The sequence below is a fragment of the Tetrao urogallus genome, assembly GCF_951394365.1.
Source record: "Tetrao urogallus genome assembly, chromosome: Z".
Taxonomy (NCBI): domain Eukaryota; kingdom Metazoa; phylum Chordata; class Aves; order Galliformes; family Phasianidae; genus Tetrao; species Tetrao urogallus.
The window spans coordinates 74,843,404-74,862,353 of NC_136816.1; the positions used below are offsets into that span (position 1 = coordinate 74,843,404).

The 18,950-nt window shown below is 42.0% G+C and overlaps 1 protein-coding gene across 4 annotated transcripts in view; it reads right to left on the reverse strand.

The window, feature by feature from the left end:
* Window positions 1-18,950, reverse strand: part of NEDD4L (NEDD4 like E3 ubiquitin protein ligase) — a gene marked incomplete at both ends in the record, with an annotated part of 133,766 nt that overhangs the window by 30,048 nt on the left and 84,768 nt on the right. For all 4 annotated transcript variants that reach the window (XM_079548118.1, XM_079548117.1, XM_079548116.1 and 1 more), the window contains 6 exons: window positions 1,168-1,344; window positions 2,110-2,242; window positions 4,766-4,932; window positions 7,173-7,275; window positions 7,378-7,439; window positions 10,339-10,389. In XM_079548118.1, coding sequence (XP_079404244.1) covers window positions 1,168-1,344; window positions 2,110-2,242; window positions 4,766-4,932; window positions 7,173-7,275; window positions 7,378-7,439; window positions 10,339-10,389 — 693 coding nt within the window. The remainder of the gene's footprint in view (window positions 1-1,167; window positions 1,345-2,109; window positions 2,243-4,765; window positions 4,933-7,172; window positions 7,276-7,377; window positions 7,440-10,338; window positions 10,390-18,950) is intronic.

The following is an 18,950-nucleotide window of genomic DNA, read 5'->3' on the forward strand; positions in this document are numbered from 1 at the left end:
AATGCCCTGACGATTTCTTCCTTAGTAAGTGTGGTCTTATTAAAATTTGCACTGCAGTGGTAAGTAAGATGTTATTTAATGGCTCATAAAAGAGCTACTTTGTACATTACTACTGAATTATTTTAATTCAGATTATTTTGTAGCTATACCACTTATTATTTTGTATGCACAGTAAATATAGGCCCTGTTCTTGACACTGATCCTACTCGATTAACATCCCACCCTTGAGGTGAAGGTCACTGGAACCTGCAGTTATCTACAGAAGCAGACTTTGTGCAGATGGCTGGCAATCAGAGCCATAATTTGCTGAACTAATCTCTATATAACATTCAAGTCATTGTATACATTGCATAGGTTCTTTGTGAAAAAATTGCACCTAATCAAGATTCTATTTGATCAGAAAAAGAGTTAAGTGTGATCACTCGCACACCAAGGAAATGATTAAATCTCAACACAATGCTCTCTTTTATATTTACAATTGTTTTCTCAATCAGAGAGGCATAAGACATTTCAGTTGAAAGCATGGTATCCTTACTTTTTGTGGTATCCTAAGTGTCCAACTAATAGGTAACACACACAAACAGAACTTATATTCTCTTCTCACCTCAAGCAACCTGCTGTGGTTCTCCAGACTAGTTATTAATAAATCCACAGACATTTCACCATAACTACTTTCTTTCAGTTCTAATCCTTTGTTAGTCTTGTGACAATTAACCAGTAAACTGTGATGGGGATTTGTAAAATTCCAACACATTCTTCAGCATAAATACGCACAGGTAAATGCCAAGCTGTGATAAGTTATCACATAATAAAATGGGTGATGATTGGAGCAGTATTCAGTCTTTCCTCTTTCTTTTGGATATTCCTAGCTTGATGCTCTCTAATATTACATGATGCATTTTGTTTCACTAAAGGTATAAGAGCAGTAGGCTCTCAAATTAAACTCATGTAGGAAAATAAAAAAACATTAAACCTAAATAAAGGTCTGCTTCTACAGTGAAACTAGGCTGATTTTGTTTTTTTTAAAGATGCTTTTAACAGAGAATTCAGTTTTTCCTAAGACCAGCAATACCTACTCATCCACATAAACAATTCAGGATTATGTAAAGCTGGCAAAAATCAGTAAAGTAGTAAAGATGTATACAGAGAAAGCAGCGTGTCACGTACAATCAAAGAACTCAGCTGTTCCCCATTAGAGTCTGGAGTGATCTGAAGCCTTCTGTTCAGTTCCTCAGATAGCTCCTGAGGACTGCTACGGGATACAGGAGATGCAGGAGGTGGTGGCAACGATAAGCTTAAAGAATCCCCAGTTGCACTCGCCTCCTCTGAAATGGCTTCCCAAGGCTGACAAAAGAAAAGAAGCTGCATTAACTATTTAAAGTCAAACCAAGCCTCTCCTTCCCCGTGTGTTCCAGGCAGCCACCTCACTGTGGCAAACGCAAGTGTGATCATCAGCATTAACACTTAATGAAATAAACTAACCCCTTGTGCACACAAATAGTTGTGTTTCTCAGTGAAAACATTCATAAAAACATTCAACATAAAACATTCCTTAAGGCTGAACGGGATCAGAGCTTTACACAAAAAGTTTACTTAAAAACATCTACCAAAATTCATTACGTTGTTCTCTCTGTAGATTAAAAACACTCATTAACAAGATCTCTTGAGTTTTAAATAGATCCAATTATTTTTCGGGGGAAAAATAGCCTGTTTTCCTTCTAAATTAAGACACAGAAGAAAACTCAAACAAATGGCAGTTCCATTTGGTACATTTCACTTCTTACAAACTTGTCTCATTGTTATTCAAAGCAGATTATTGAAAGTGCTTCATCTTCTTGGAGATAAGGAGCAGTGCTTGCTATTACAAATGCGTGTCATTTACATGGTACTTAACACAGTGCATACTCTACTGGCCACCTACAAAAGCGTATGTGCAGGAAAGTGTAACTGTCTAGGATTTTTACTGTGTCTCCAGTCTTCTGCTCAGTCGATTTCCTTAAAAACCATGCAAAACCGTTCCTGTTCACGGTGCATAGTAATTAGCTTACAAAATGGGAAACGTTTTGGCCTGAGATTGGTGCAATTCTTAAAAGGAAGACCTCTATATACCTCAGGAATGTCTCCAGTCTCCATAGGTTCCGGTTCCAAATCCTCACTAATGTGTCTTCGAGAGCGAAACCGCCTATGGGCTGCTTCATGGTTTATTTGTCTGATGTTGTTATCTGAATCAGATCCCACATCACTGGACAGTGGGGAAAAGAAGCGAAGGAGAAAAGAACAAGAAAACAATGAATCTTAAACTCATTAATGCTTTTGATTATAGCTAAAAATTCATTACTCTTGCACATGTCAGGCTTCATAAACAGGAGGAAATTTAATTCTTTAATCCAAGTGAAATAAAACCAAAAGCATTTCACGAATGCCATGTAAGACTGGAAATTAACATTCTTTGTACAGCGGAGTTGTTAAACCAGAAAAATGAGTCCCCACTGTAAGATGTTAACCCCTTACAACTTATCCTTTCCCAGCATGACTAGAACCATTCCTGACACAGACATTTTACTTCTGCCCCCCTCTTTATGCCAACTATTGCTTTTCTTTTTGCAATAGCCAAAGCAATAACGAGCTGTTACTGGCTACAACCACTAGTTCAGCTCATATCTGCAATGGTTGTAATGGGGAAAAAAAAAAAAAATTCCCTTAATGGTGTCCCTTCCTGACTTGTGCAGCTTCCCCCTGTGCATATCTCTGCATCACAGTACTCAAGGGCTACAACAGGTTGTTAAAAGGCAGTATTCCATTTAAAGGTCTCCTTCGGGATGAGGGACCGTAGCTTTTAAAGAGATTTATGTTCAGGAAGCATTTATTTGAGAAAACATTTTAGCACGGCAAGACAAATTACTCAACTGACACAGACTATACAATAATCAATATTCTCTCTTACTGACTAGATTAGTATCTGAGTTACTAGTCTTAAACTGAGAGGCCAACACTATTGATTCTACTATCAACCCCACAAGAACCTTCCACTCCTAGTGGTCTCATAAATTTACAAAATCAGAATCACTTAGTTTGGAAAAGATGTCCAAGATCATCAAGTCCAGCCGTTAAAAACCATCACAGCCAACCCTAATGCTCAACGAGGCACCTAAGTGCCACATCTGCACATCTTCTGAATACCTCCAGGTATGGTGCTTCAACTACATCCCTGGCCAGCCTCGTTCAATGCCTCAGAACCCCTTCTGAGAACAAATACCCTAATATCCAACCTGACTCAGCACAACATGCGGCCACCACCTCCTGTCCCATCACTGTCACCTGAGAGCAGAGGCTCCCAGCACAACTTTCAGGAGTTGTAGGCAGTGATGTGGTCTCCCCTGAGCTTCCCTTCCCCACACTGACCACCCCATTCCCTCAGCTACTCCCCACAGCACTGTGCTCCAGAACCCTCCCAGCTCCGTTCCCCTCTCCAGAGATGCTCCAGAGCCTCCATGTCTTTTTTGTATGAGAGCCCAACAATGAACACAGCACTGAGGTGCAGTTTTCACCAGTGCTGAGAACAGGGGAGCAATCATTTCCCTGCTCTTATGGCTACACTACTTCTGACACAACACAAGATGCTGTTGGCCTTAATGGCCACCTGGGCACAAGGCTTGAAGCATCACTCTCAAATTTTCCTTTGTTTCTATCTTAAAACAAGAGACAATAAAAACCCCAATGTTACTTAATTTGCATGAGTATGGTGTCCACCTCATTCTTTATCAAGCCTAGTAGTGATTATGCATTCCCAAATCACTTGTGATACTGACTTTTTGGTCATCTTAGCTACTCACCAACCTGAAGCCTTCAAATTATACACCCATCTGATGCCATTTTCCAATGATTATTATTTTTTTATATGTGTCAGTAAAGCATTTCTGAAGCCATGTAATCTTCACTTCATTTACCATAGTCAGAATTAAAGGAGGTGCTAAATTAAATAATTTATAAAAACTGAAGTTTTATAGGCAGTTACTGATACCGTTGTGAGATGGATGGCATTCACTTGAGAAAAGTAAAAGCTGCTTAACAGATAGCATTTAAAAAAAAACAGTTCAAAATCTGCTGGACAAAAACTAATTAAATTCTAATTAATTAACCTAAGATAATCTAATTAATCTAGGATAAACACGTCAGGCAAAAATAACAAAGTTAAATACAGAAACACACACATAATACAACTATGATAATGAACATGCAAGAAAGAGCAAACAGCACTTGTAATAAGCAACAGTGGGAGAGTAGTAGCTACAGAAAGATAGTGAAAGATCACAGAATCACAGAACTGTAGGGGTTGGAAGGGAGCTCCAGAGATCATTGAGTCCAACCCCCTGCCAAAGCAGGTTCCCTACAGCAGGTCGCACAGGTAGGCATCCAGGCAGGTCTTGAGCATCTCCAGAGAAGGAGACTCCATCTAACTCATTATTTCAGTACAACTCTTAACATTTTCAGTTAAACACTGCTACAGCATTATAAACCTATTTATAGGCAATGTACAATGAAGGCTTGAACAGGAACTCCGCATTAGCACAAGCACAGAAAAGCAGAAGAGGATCTCCTTAAAATCAGTCACTCTAACTTAATTAAAACTTAAAAGACCTGAAATGCCTGTGCTTGCATTTTTAAAAAAATACTTTGTCAATAGTCTCTACAGAAGAAAATAATTTATTCTCCTTAACTTTTGCACATACCCACAAACAGGACAAAGCACTACAATGCCACTTACATCAAACTTGGTCGGTGCCATTGCGTGGTTCTGTTGTTGTGGTTGACATAGTAAGTCCGCCCCAGGTTGTCAACCTTTTCCTCCCACCCAGGAGGCAGTGGAGGAGGTGGCAACTCCTCCTGGCGCTGAGACGCAGAGTCACTGGAATCAACCACATCCCATCCATGCTTAGGAATGAGAGCAGAAGAGATGTTAGAGCCCAAGTCGAAGAGAGAAGTTGTATCAGTATTGCTCACAAGGGTAAAGATTCCTATTTTTTTTTCCTATTTTTTAAAATCTAAGGCAATGAGAAACGGAAGAAACTTCATGATTACAGCGTGTGCTACATTTCAGTGACAAAAACACTAAACTTCTACCATTCTATTGAATCTATAAGTTTGGGATTCCCAAAATCATTTGGGTGGGTATTCCTCCTGGTAGCCAGGTGCAGATCTCCAGTCGTGAAGCCAAAGAGAGCCAACTGATAACTTTTGAACTCAAGCTGTGTCCTTTTCCTCGTAAAGGATAACCACTGGTTTTCTTTTTGCTTTCCCACTCTCCCAAAGCACACAGGAACTTCTCCTGTTCACCTCTGTCCTGTCTTTCCGACAGACTCATCTGTGATTTGCCAAAGGGTCTGACAGTTGCTGACAGCAGCAAAAAAGTCCCAAGAAGGTATGTAAAAAGTCCCAAGGACAACAGGCAGATGTCCTTATCAGTCAAACATGCCTTTTCTGGGAAAGATTAAAAAACAAGCAAACGGAACAACCTAAAACTAATTTTACTTCCAAACGTGTAACACAGCTTTAAGTATCCACTGCAACAACATTGTATTTTATTCCTGTTTCAGAAGACTTTAACACATAAATCTACCTGAATTCAAACTAAAATCTAATTGCCATAGGGTATCCTTTCCAGGTAAATACTGCAATTCAATTACAGATAAGAAAATTCCTTCCCTGCTGCTGTTCAGAAATTAGAGTTAGAAGTGTTCTGTTAAATGAAACACAGAAGCTTTTCATTACCACTGATTTACTAGAAATGCTGTTTCTGTGGGACACTGCCAGGGCCTTGTGGCATTATCTTATGCACTCGAGTCAGGAGGACCTTACTCACACAGGTGACAAAAAGTTATTTTCAACAGCAAAACAGACAATAAATAATGTTCAGAAATAGAGACCTGTGGGTAAAGAGAGCATCACTGCATGCATGCTGCTGAAATTTTTTTTCTATATGGGAGACTCTATTCTTGAAACATACTTTCCAGACTAGTTTTGTTAAAAAACTGCTAGTAAGTTCAAGTCAGTTATTTAGGCACCAATTATGAGATGTATTATTTACATGAAAGAATCCATTCACTAACGAATTTAGTAACTGTAAGCACAACGGAGCCTTTTACAGTCTTTTTACTTCAATTATCACAGAAAAATCAGATTACATTAAAAATATGGTCATTCTGTGAAATTCACAGTTAGAGATTACTGTTTGTTTTATAAAATATGTCTGAGTGTGACACATATATATATATGTATATAAACTTCTCAGATTTTTATGCAAACTGTATTATAAATACACATACACACACAAAATACAAGCATATTTACACACACATACACACACCATTTTTGTACATGATGAGAGAGAAATTAAGCTGAGTTTTGAATTTGAAAAGTGCTGAAGGCGATGAACTGAGGTGCTGCATTACTGCGTGCCCTGAGACACCTCAGCTGCCTCTGCACCAGCTCTTGGGCAGACCTCCTGAGAAGCTGCACAACACAGATGTATGGCTTGGGACAACAGCCCTCCTTCTCCAATTACAGATGACTGCCCATTATTAGTAATTAAAGCAAACTTGGGCTAACATCCACTCTGTCAGCTCTAATTACAGTAATTCTTAAAATGGATGATGGTGGTAGGAGTGCTGGGAAGTCTTTAAACCTGCTGTACCCACATGAGCACTATTCTCTGTAAAGCTGGTGCTGCCAAGAAAATAAAGAAAAATGTTCCAACAGCTAACTTGGACACACTACAGAGGAAGACATGCTTAGATATTGAAAACAGACCATCACACTTATGTCAAATATGAATTATGTGGATAGACTTTTCAAATTCTTCTGCTCTCTTGGCGTGACTTATGCAGCCTTGGGAATGCTCATGAAAATGGAAAAAAAAAAACCACACCATAACTGAATCAGAGAGACTTCAGTATTCATTGTGCCACTGGAAACAGTAGAGAAAATATCATCCTATGGTTTTGAAAGCATGGGAGGGGAAGAATATGTTGAAGCTAAACTAACACCATCATTTTATCTTTCAAAACCACAACTTCTTCTAAGATTCTATCTAAAACTCTAATAACTTGCACACCTCCAGATGCATAAGAATGACAAAAAGAAGATATCAGATAGTGACCTCTTGATTGTCTTACCTCAGACTCATCCCTTTGATCGCTATTTTCTTCCTCTTGGCCACCATTCTTGGGCATGTAAGCCATCTTCAGTCTCAAGAAACCCTTTACACGAGACTTGTGACTAGAAGAAACGAAGTTACATTTAATTGAATAGCTCTTCAACAGCTGCAAGTAATAAACCTTGAAGCAAGAAATGTTTTAAAATACAAGTACAAATCCTCACCTTCTTGGTCTGAGAAGGAAATCCTTAAATGTATACGGCCTTTCCATGGTTGGGTCTTCAGTCTACAAGCATGTAGGAAAATGACAACTTAAAGGGCTTGCCCACAAGCACAGTAGTACATAAGGAACATTCACATTGCAGACATTGCTAGAGAAGATTCTACAGTATGGGTTACCCTGGGTGGGTGGGTGGTTAATATATAGCTGCACAAGAGGTCCACTAGATGTCACTGCAAATACCAGCAATGGGCTGAACTCTGCCTCATCGCTGCATGGAAACCCACACAGCAAGATCTGGAAGATCCCATAAAGCAAACCCCTGCCAACTTTCTGCTGCCACCCAACAGCACTGCCAGAGGAGGATGCATCCACCTGAAGGGCTGTTTGTTATGCATATTAGGAAACTATTAAAAAAAATACAGCTCAGCTAGCTTTTGTTTCTTATTTCAAAGCTGTTTAGACTTTGAAAAACAGTGAGAGGTTGAAATTCTTTATGGGGCAGATCAGTAATATTTGCAGGTTGACAGGCTGCGTCGTCTGATTTACATTCAGCTGGAAGTTTCATAAAGCTTTAAACCTTAAAAGAAATTCAGATCTGCTGCACTCGCCATGTCTGTGAAATGAGGGCCATTATTGGTGCAGAACTAGAAATTTAGAAATGAGAAGGCAAATACGAGAGGCAGAAATCCATACACAGATTAAATCTTCTGATTTAAGGGGTGCACTAGTTACTGTATGGCTGGGGCTATGAAATTGGAAGTATGGCCTGTGTTATACTGAAGATGTAAGCACATGCTACAATGAAGACCACATTTACAGAAAATTTTCTTAATATGAGCACAACTAGAAGAATGTTGCTCCCATCTGCCAGCAATTACAGAAAATGATAGCATATCTACAAAGCCCTTACAAGCCCTATCTTTACTGACAGGAATACTACTTGTGTGCAATTCCTTTACTAGACTTTTGTAGACACAGGATAATCTATCTCCCAGGTATTACCTCAAAGTCAATAAACAGTAAATTAAAAATGAATTCCAACTCATAATCACAGATTTTACGTCCAATGCCATACAGATTAGCTTGTCACAGAACATCCTGCAAGGCATTTCCTGCATTAAGTTTCTACTTAATCTGTCTGAGACAGACTTCCCATTTTCTCAGAGATAGCAGCTTTTAATCAAACCAACAGCACTGTAAAGCATGCCTGATTATATAGTATTGCCTTTTAGTAGTCTCATCTCTATTCAATGTACATTAAGTAAAAGGTGTGTACTTTAACCAAGTTTTGCTGAGAAAGGTTGGATAAGGTCAGAGAGAACCAGGATTCTGCCAAACAATTCTACAGCTAAAAGAAAACATTTGCTAGTGAATATATCACAATCTCTCCTATCAGTGTATAGGAAGGATGAATGAGGAAAACACTGATTAAAATAAAAAGTCACAGAGGATGTTTCCGTGAGCATCAAATTAGTGCAGACCTTAGAAAGCACAATGTAAGTCACTGTTACAGAGTTTGAATACATCTGCATGGGCAGGAAAGCACCCTCTGCAGACACTGCTGTGTGCCTCTCAGTGCAATGGTTCTGAGATACAAATTGCAAGTATTTGCAAGGGAAATTTAGAAGAAAACACTTTCTGGAGCTAAAGAAGTTATCTGCAAACATGCAGAGAAGGGATTTTGTAAAGGAAGCACGTTCACTTTCTAGTGAGCCTCCATGGAAAGAAGTGGGGGGTACTAAGTATAAACTTTTCTCATCTTAGCACAGTTGAATTTATTCTGCAGTGAAGCAGCTAGGAAATTTTAATTTATCAGTTTCTATGTAAAGACAGTAGAAGTCTAAAAACGATTTGAAAGAGTAAGTGTAGCATTCCATTGTTTTGAATTAGAGAGATGCAAACTCAAGTGCCAGCTAAGACCACAGAGAGGACAGTGAAGCTTCCTGTGTATAGGAAGAGTCAACCTCTTATGCAGTGTGGAAGGAAGAAAGCTGCTAATTTCTCAAGACAGTTCACAGAAAGTGTGTGACATGCCTGCAGCTCTCTCAACTTTCGTTCATGATTTGTAATAACTAAAACTAATGGTCACTAAAAACAGAACTGTAAAATACTACCTGACTCTGCAAAATAGGCACACAGTAAAACTTACAGCATCATTTTATACTTTGCAGCACATTTCCTCATAAATACCCACCATCACAATCACAAACATCCTGATGTTTAGTTATTTGCCTTTCATTACAGCATCCCTGTCTCCAATCCAGCACTGTCTCTGGCCTTTTCAGCACGTGCCAACCCGAGTGAAACAGAAACAGATGTGATCGGGGCCCACCTACTGACAGCAGAAGCACAGAGCTCTCCCTCAAACTTTTTCAGTACTGGCACTGAAAGCTTTCATGCACTGCAGTCTGTAATAATTCTGCCGCCGTCTTCATTGGACTAAGATTACATTAAGGACAGTGTTGAGCAGTTTCTGAATGTTGAACATGTTATATGAAAAGGACATCTATGAAAACCTGATGATAGAGTGATAATCTTATCCCATAACCTTAGCCACGCATTACGTAGACAAATAAATGGGACCAAAAAACATTTTTATTTTCTTCAACACTTTCAACAGAAGTTCAGGAAGAAATGGAGCTTGGCTGTGTCATTCATCATCTGACTAAGGCCAGACAAGGATTTTAAGAAAGAATCAGGATGAGAAATGGACCAGAAGAGAAATCTAGATTTTGGAAACGTCAGTGGGCACCAGAGAATCACCACCTCCCTAGCCTCTGCAAAGGGGACAATTGCAGACACCTCTGCAGAGCAGGGCTCTATTTTTGTGAGATTTTTCTTTCAGCTTCTGTGGCTCTATTGGGAATATGTGCTTTAAGTTGAATTTATTTCAGTAAATTGTCATGAGCTTTTAACAGCTGGGGATGACAAAAAAAAGCACACGGACCAAAGCATTTCTTACCGGAAGGTGGCTAAGAGGCACATCCACCTGGCCCAGGAAGTCGTCTCTAGTCTGTCAAAGAAAAGAAAAAGCAGAAAATAAGCAATTTTACCCATGAGGTCCTCTTTACACCAGAGAAGTACAAAAGGATGAACACCAATCCAGTCACAATGAAGCAGGAATAAATACAGTTCTGAACAATTCAGCTATTCCAACAGAACGCTCTGACACTTCAAAATGGCTTTTTAGTCCACAGCGTGGGTGTTGAGTGCTGGTGAAATTCCAGTGCCTCCTCTAATGACCTATGCATAATTCAAAATACAAAATGATAATCCACTCTGTGCATGAATTCTTGGCTCAACACACATTTAAAAAGCAGGATGACATAGCAGTTCAGCATGTGTTCCTGTCCAAGCTTGGTTACTTTTTTACCTTTAGTTTAAGGAGAACCTCACATTCACAACTAATGGGGAAGGAAAGAAAAATTAATGTCCCACCAGTGAAGGTACAGCTGCATGAGTTGCAAACAGTTTCCCCTCAGCTAAGAGCTTGTAATTTTACCAAAGAGAAAGCAAGAAGTAGAACTTGTTGGCAGCCTCATCCCTCCAGCGCCCAGTGACACCTGATGACGTCTAAACAGGTGGTACCCAAGGGCCAAACCACCCATCCACACCTCCCACCTCACACACCACAAACACTGACACAGCGCTTCTCACAGCACTTCTGGCAATCACGGAATCACAGAATGGCCCAGGTTGGAAGGGACCTCAAGGATCACGAAGCTCCAACCCCCTGCCACACGCAGGGCCACCAACCTCCACATTTCATAGCAGCCCAGGCTGCCCGGGGCCCCATCCAACCTGGCCTTGAACACCTCCAGGGATGGACGGGGCATCACAGCCTCTCTGGGCAGCTGTTCCAGCACCTCACCACTCTCATAGCAAAGAACTTCCCCTGACATCCAACTGAAATCTTCCCTCCCTCAACTTCAAGCCATTTCCCCTTGTCCTGCCGTTATCTCCCCTTTCCAAGAGTTGACTCCCCTCCTGTTTGCAGGCTCCCTTTAGGTACTGAAAGGCTGCCATGAGGTCACCCCGCAGCCTTCTTTTCTCCAGGCTGAACAAGCCCAGCTCCCTCAGCCTGTCCTTGTAGGGGAGGTGCTCCAGCCCCCTGATCATCTCTGTGGCTCCTCTGGACCCTCTCCTTCAGCTCCCTGTCTTTCTTGTACTGGGGCTCCAGACCTGGACACAGCACTGCAGATGGGGCCTCACAGGAGCAGAGCAGAGGGGGACAATCACCTCCCTGTCCCTGCTGGCCACCCCTCTGCTGATGGAGCACAGGAATGTGCTTGCAGGGACAGAAGAAAAGGAACAGAGCATGTTAGCAGAGGTGGACAAAGAGGATAACTTCCAGAGGGAGAACACATACTGTCATCACTCAGTAAATCCTAAAAAGAAACAGCAGCCAACAGTTTTCTCACCTCACCTCACGAACAGTGAGTCCTGATCAATACATACAGTGGCAGTGGGTGCAACTGTTCTAGCAGAAAACGTCTGCATCCTGACCACACAGACATTTCTGTTTGAGCTGTGTGCCTTCTGAATGCTGCTCAGGCATTACCTTTCTCACTTAGGGACACCTCAGAACTGACACAACACTGAGCAGCTCCTACAGTTAGCAGTTGCCAGCACTATATACTAACGCATAAATAAAAAATAATTCCCTTTGAAACCAGTTTATCTCAAAACCAGAAGCAAACCATGCCTGCGCTACCCTATGCTTATCCCCATTTTCATACCTCACCTAAAAACGATGACTTCCAGCACCTCAATCTAAATTTGACTGCTGAATATGACATTTCCAAAGGAATGAAATTTTGGCAACAGACAAGACATACAGTAATTAAATAACATACATGCATTTGCTTTGCCAATCACTGTGCTGGATTTATGTCTGGTATTCATTAATCTTCTAAGATATTGATTTTCAAAATAAAGCATCTTGCATTAATCAAAAATCAACTGTCTGTCAGGGAATACAAATTCTGGCAGATCCTGTTAATGACACCAGATATCAGCCCCACTGAATTCCAAAGAACCTGCGTTTATTTATACCCCCACTATGCACAGGATTCCAGGAAGTGCATGCTGCTGCTCTGAAGCCAAGTTTACATATTCCTCATAGCAGAGCATTAAGTTTAATATTAAAATCCATATTTTATATGATAACATAATAAGAATGCTGTTTCTGTTACAAAGATAGCATAACCCTCTGACCCCTGGAGACGGACACATGGCTGTGCAATATACTCATACAGCAATGCAAAAAGAGCACCTGTACAAAGGAGCCTGTCTTTTCCATATTTAAATAAAAACAGCAAACAGGCTTTTAATTATGGAATTGTGATTATTAACTCACTCACTAACTGCTGGAAAAACCTGGCAGCATGCTTTGCTTTTAGAGAACCAACACGCTTCTCACTTAACACTGGCAAACACCACCCATCTTTCACCTCCCTTCAGTGGGATTTCCCCAGTGTCAACTACTTGGAAACAAACACCTATCCCTATATCTGTTCATGCAGCTTTTTTTTCAAGAAAAGCAAATCTCACATGCATGGAAAACCTCCAGGCTGGTTACTGCCCCTCTGCTTTGGGACAAAGGCTCCTGCAGCTGCAGCAGCACTGCGTCCAGCACTCTGCGCAGGCAGGGCCAAAGCTTCAGCTCCTCCTGCTGTCCTGCAAGACAAGGGCTGGGGGTGGGGGATACTGAGGAGGGACAGAACCATGACAGCTGACCTAAACTGGCCAAAAGGATACTCCATACCAGGTGACATCATGAGAAAAAATTACAGACGTGAGGGAAGGCGGCTGGGGGTGGGCTGCAGCTGAGGGGTGGGCTGGGCATCAGCCAGTAGATGGTGAGCAATCGCGTTGTGCATCACTTATTTTGTAATAGAGGAACATTAGGGCTGCTCCAGAAGTAATGCCTCCTATGTTATGGTGCTGGTCCACCATGTCAGAGGCAGATGTTGGTGGGAGGGCAGTAGAGGTTGAGCCTTCCCACCAATATTCCCCTATATCCCCTTACAACAAAGGGGCAGACTGACAAAATGGTGAGACCTCCTGAAAGCTTTATTTTTATTTGGCACTCCACATTGCAAGTCAGCAAGTATTTGCCACTGTCCTTTCTCGATTGGAATTAATAGAGGACCAAAGACTAAAGATGCCTGAAAGTAACAGAAAAGCTCATGATTACTGAGATAGTAAATCAGTATTATTTTTTAAAAGCCATATTTACTTTATGTGGTTTCAAAGAGAATGCAAAATCTCATTACTCCAGATTCTGCCCTATTTTCCTGCTAGTTCTCTCATAATGAAAAGCAATCATTTCTGTTCTGTGTCGGAGGCAGAAAGACACCATCTATTTAGGAAACCCGAATCTGTCCAACCGTCCCCCTTAGTTATGCAACCATCTTGTAGAAAAGTAATACTAGTGCAGAAGTCCTTAAATTTCTCTTCGGTGTGCTCAAAGACAGCTGGCATATTGGGCATTCTCTACACTACATTTTCTTGAATGCACACAAGCTGCTCCAATTACATCAGTCATCAAATCCCAAGTGCAGACACAAATCTCACACGTCCAGCCAATCACAATGGGAAAAAGGATGTGTCACCTTGTTTGTACTGATGATTGCTTAATGATCACCAAATGCAAACACTATGGCTGAGAGATGTGTCCAAACACTACCTGAGCTCCAGCAGCTCAGGGCTGGGCCCACTGCCCTGGGAGTTTACTAAGTGGAATTGTCTGTAGTCACCTGAGGAGGTATAGAAAGGAGTCCGTGCTTTTTACATACAGAAGTAACTCGCGTTATTTCTGGCTTTTGAGACACCACCTAAAGTTGAATTTATCTGATTAAAAATTATCAGAAATAATTACTTCTGAAATGGCTAGAACTCTTCTCTGATTTTAAAAGGTCGCATTTTTACTTGCATCCCAAATGCCGACAAAACAGACGCTCAGAAATGTGGTGCTCTTAAAGGCGTAGCCAAACAGAGAGCAGCAGTTGCAGAAGCTCCAACTGACTGCTTTCAGATTTGGAAAGGCATCGCACTGTAAGATGTTTTTCTCATTAGCAAAGCTGCCCTCACAGGGAGGTGCTCCAGCAGCAGAGCAGACACCCCGCTTCCAGCCCCTGCGCATGCCCATACATTATTCATATCTTCTGCAGATCTCACCGATCAAAAATTAAAGACGTTTCAGTAATTCTTCCTACAAAGCAAAATGTTTTAGAAAAAGTATTTCATGTTGCAGAATTGCTTTACTGTTGAATGCATTATTTACTTATCATGAATGGCTCTACTGAATATGAATATCCATGAAAGTTTGAGCCAGAGCCAGAGCTCAGTACCAAATAGTGACATGGAGATGGTCCAGCATCTGTGTCCACCTGCGAGCACACAACCACAGAACACAGAACACATCCTGGCAGCATGGGTTTCTTACTGTAAATCAAAGCAAACGTATAGCAAAACAGCAGACCGTCAGTTCATTTCCTCAACACTTACCCAGTTGTTCATTTGTGCAGTAATAAAAGGACATTTACTGTTCCTTTAATGGCCTTCACAGAAACTTCATGCAGGAACAGCCACTGCAGCTACTTTCATTTAAGTTTCCATCTTTTCTTTCTCACTGCAAATCCAGCTCTGTTGTCATAACAAATTAATCTGAACGATGCCTTTAAACTATGGATTTGGTTTTTCAGGAGGAGTTATTGGGGAGCAGCGCACTGGAACACCAGGTAAAGCAGGCACATTAATGAGTGCCAGTAGATTTGTATGCAATATTCTGCACTCGCCAATGACACCCCACAGAATACTGCTGAACATCCAAATGAGCCTGTTCTCATTCAGCCGTATCTAGCCCATTAAGACTTCATTACTGAAGCCCTCCGGTACTGTTTCCATCCATTATGGGTAGTTAACGACAAGTCACTGCACAGTGGCTCCCGGGATATCGTGTACACTTGCACAGGCCTCCTCGTGGCTGCATCTTATCTCTGACAAGATAAGAGCACTAACACCCAGGCAGAGGCCCTTCCCTGTGCTGCACATAGCAGCACTCCGAGCAGCTGTTTCAGAAAGCAGGCAGCACCACTGCAGTTGCAGATGAGTGAGAAAAGTCTGTTTCCCAGTAAGCACAGACAACCGTGACAACCAGATCCTTATGGAAATGGATTAAGTACATAAGCATAAACGATTTAAATTCTAAAATATTTGCATTCTGCTGCTACTGCTTATTTAAACCCACTCAGAAGCACTGGGCACTTATGCCAAAACTTGATGCATTCCTGAAACGTGAGCAACATGCCTAAAAAGCTGTGGACAATGGCAGGGTAAAGGCAGCGAGTTAAAGATTTATTCCCTTAATTACAACAACAAAGCTTCTCTGCTGGGTCCTGGCTGTATCCAAACGTGGGCACATGGGAGCTCTGTGTCCCGGTGTGTTTCTCAGTGACAAATGGCACCCTGGAGCCTGCAGCATGCCACAGGTGTAAGAGGGCTGCAATCATGAAGAGAGTCGTGTGGAAGGTGGAAGAACAGGTGGACAGCCTACCAGAAATTGAATACCCTGGGACAGTTCTGTTCCATAAAATGGGAGGGGACAAACGAAAAAAAACAACAGAGAACACTGAAATTTGCTGCAGCAGTGGGTTCTACTCGCCGTGCTGGGCTGCCTTAGCTCTCACAGATTGCTTTCTATGTTAAATCCCACTTAATTTTCTGTTTCTGAAAGCTGATTGTTTGGGATATTTCAAAATATAGTTATGAAATTGACACAGAACTGTGACTTTTTTCAGTGGCTGTCAGGAACTTTTGTTAGCAATCGTATCATACCTTATCAGGACGGAGCAGTACCAAGTGTAAAGAACATGGGAATCTTCCATTTGGAGGATGACTTAAAATGGCGAGATCAGGGCTACTGGATGGTGTCACTCCCCTACATCTATGAGCATCTGCTGGAAAACAGCTGCTCCTCATTAAAAGGATTTATGGCTTTTGTTAAATAACAGACATACATACATAAATATGTCAGGAACAGACACACAGACACCTCCAAGATAGGAACAACCAAACCACGGGGAAGGTGTCCCAGCTGCCTACTGCTGTGCTATTCACGAGCACTCTAGCAACTCTACAAACATTACTGAGTGACCCAATGCTTTCTGCCCTCTATGCTGTACGTCTGTGATCCTCTTGAAATTAACTGTGCATTGGCAATGGAGCAAGAAGTGGAGGCAAAAGCATTTTTTACACTGGGCTTGTATAAGACCGCACAGGATTCACTGGGGAATGACTGCCACGTGTCTATGAAAGACATTAAAATTCTTCACTCTCGCATACTAAGAGGGATTGAATCTAGAAAACCAAATTCAAAGTCGAAAGACTTTAGGTGGAAAGCTAACCTTGGTAAATCAGAGAGCAACATCCAGCCGGGCAGACAGCAGAAGGGCTGTGACCAGAAGATTATGGTGTTCCCCAAAGCACCAGGAGCTGCACTTCATTGCTGGGACTTTCTCAGAGGCCCAAGTTCTGCATGTGCTCAAACTCTTTTTGCAGTACCTCCTGCCTGCACAGAGCAACACATGTCCCATGGACAGAGATGCTTCCAAGCAATGCCACAGGGAACTGATGGAACAAGGATGCATGAACTGGCTATGTCCTAGCAAGCATACTTTCTCCTTTCAGACTCACTTGCTGTGCAGGAGAGCACAGGTAACACTCAGAAACACGCAGCTCACAGAACTACAGTGAATCAATTGCTGAAAGAGAGCACACCTGCTAATGATGGGAGTGGGTGAGGTGTGCTTGGGACACTCTGCAGTGGGGTACGACATTCAGCAGATTAAAAAGAGAAAAATGAGCTGACACACTGCTCGTTAATACTGCCTTGTACTGCAGACACCATGAACTGTGCAAAAGACCCACACCTGCTGCCACGGCTTCTTCTCCTACCAGCATTGCTTGGATTTCCCCTGCACTCACCTGCTTATCCTTCCAGCCATGCTCAACCACCAGCAGGAGCTCCTCCACCATGAAGCCCAATTGCCAAGGAGACAAAGAAAACGTGGAAGCATCAGGAAGCAGAGCGGTGAGATAGCAGCAGCACAGCAACTGCAAGCAGGCTGGCATTTAGTCAGGCGAAGCTGTTCAAAGCCACTCAGTAAGTTACTTTAACAGCCTGATCTGAGCAGCACTTGTGTTCAAGAAGGCATGCACTTGGCAGTATCTGAAGTAATACTTGTTCTTTAATGATTTTCCTAATGTTTAGAAAAAAATGCAACGGACAAATAACCTTGCAAGAATGCTAAATGCCACCTATACTTGGCACAGGAGCATTTTGTATCTGCTATTTGCACTGAGCAGGAGCTGCCATTCTCTGGCCAGAGAGAAGCTGAAGGAATGCCTGTGCTGAGGCATAGAAATGCTGATTAATGGACAGTTAATGTGGGTTGGCTTCATGAGCTCTTCAAAGAAATGAGCAATTCACAAAGACACATGCTCAAACACCTCCTCTCCTGCCAAAACAAAGAACCTCATGAAAATAAGACCAGCTAAAACTCAGAGGTTGGAAATAACACCTTTGTTAGTATCGGAAAGGAGAGCCAGTGTTCCATTTGCCTTGCTGGTTTCTCGTGTTTTCAGTTCTGAAACACATGCCCATGCCCACATGGGTCCTGTGAGACCTTGGGCAGGAGCCACTTCCCCACCGGGGCTGTTGTGCAGAACGCAGTGCCCTGGTTTGGAACCATGGTTTACGACTCCTCAGAAGTGACCTTTAGGGGAGCTGACATAAACCAAATCTGTGTTATTTCCCTGGCTCACGTATTATGTCAGGAGATCAGAAACACACTATTTTTAACTACTTCATTTGTTAAACAATTTTCTTCTCTCCCTCCTGGTGGAACACAGGAAGTCATGAAAATTCAACTTAGAATACTGACAATCCCAATTAATTAATTCCTTACAAAAAAAAAAAGAAAAAAAAAAAAGAGAATTACAAGTTTATGCTGCTCAGTTCAAAACAGCTTTTCTAAAGTCTTTGTGGGAGCAAATTATCCACTTAGATGGCAGCCAAACAGTATGCATGTGGCGATACAATTTCTCAGGGTGAAGAAAAAAGACCGGGGTGAAAATGTTGAAGGTATTCTTATAATCAAATACCGACTTCTTGGTGTGTTCCCTGCATGAAGAGTGGATGCACATACGGCTACTGTGGGTTATAACAAAAAAAAAAAGAATGGCATGAGGGCCGGTGGCTGCAGAAACACTTGCTACGTATGCCTGGCCTGTAATGCTGCTTCCCACAGAACTCAGGAACCATACAAAAGCAGTAAGGGCTCCCTGCAGCTCCAGGCTCTCAGAAACACAACAGAAGGGGGAGAACATCACATCAGCTCCGTGGCGAATGGCACCAGCACTGCACATCCAGGGCTCCGCATTCCTCTCTCTCTCCTCCTCCTTCTGCATCTGCTTTGGCACCCGGCACAGCAAACCCAACCGGTGGCTCTGCCCGATCTGCACAGCCCCTGAACCTCAGTGCTGCGGGGCAGGAGGGCATGGCTGTGA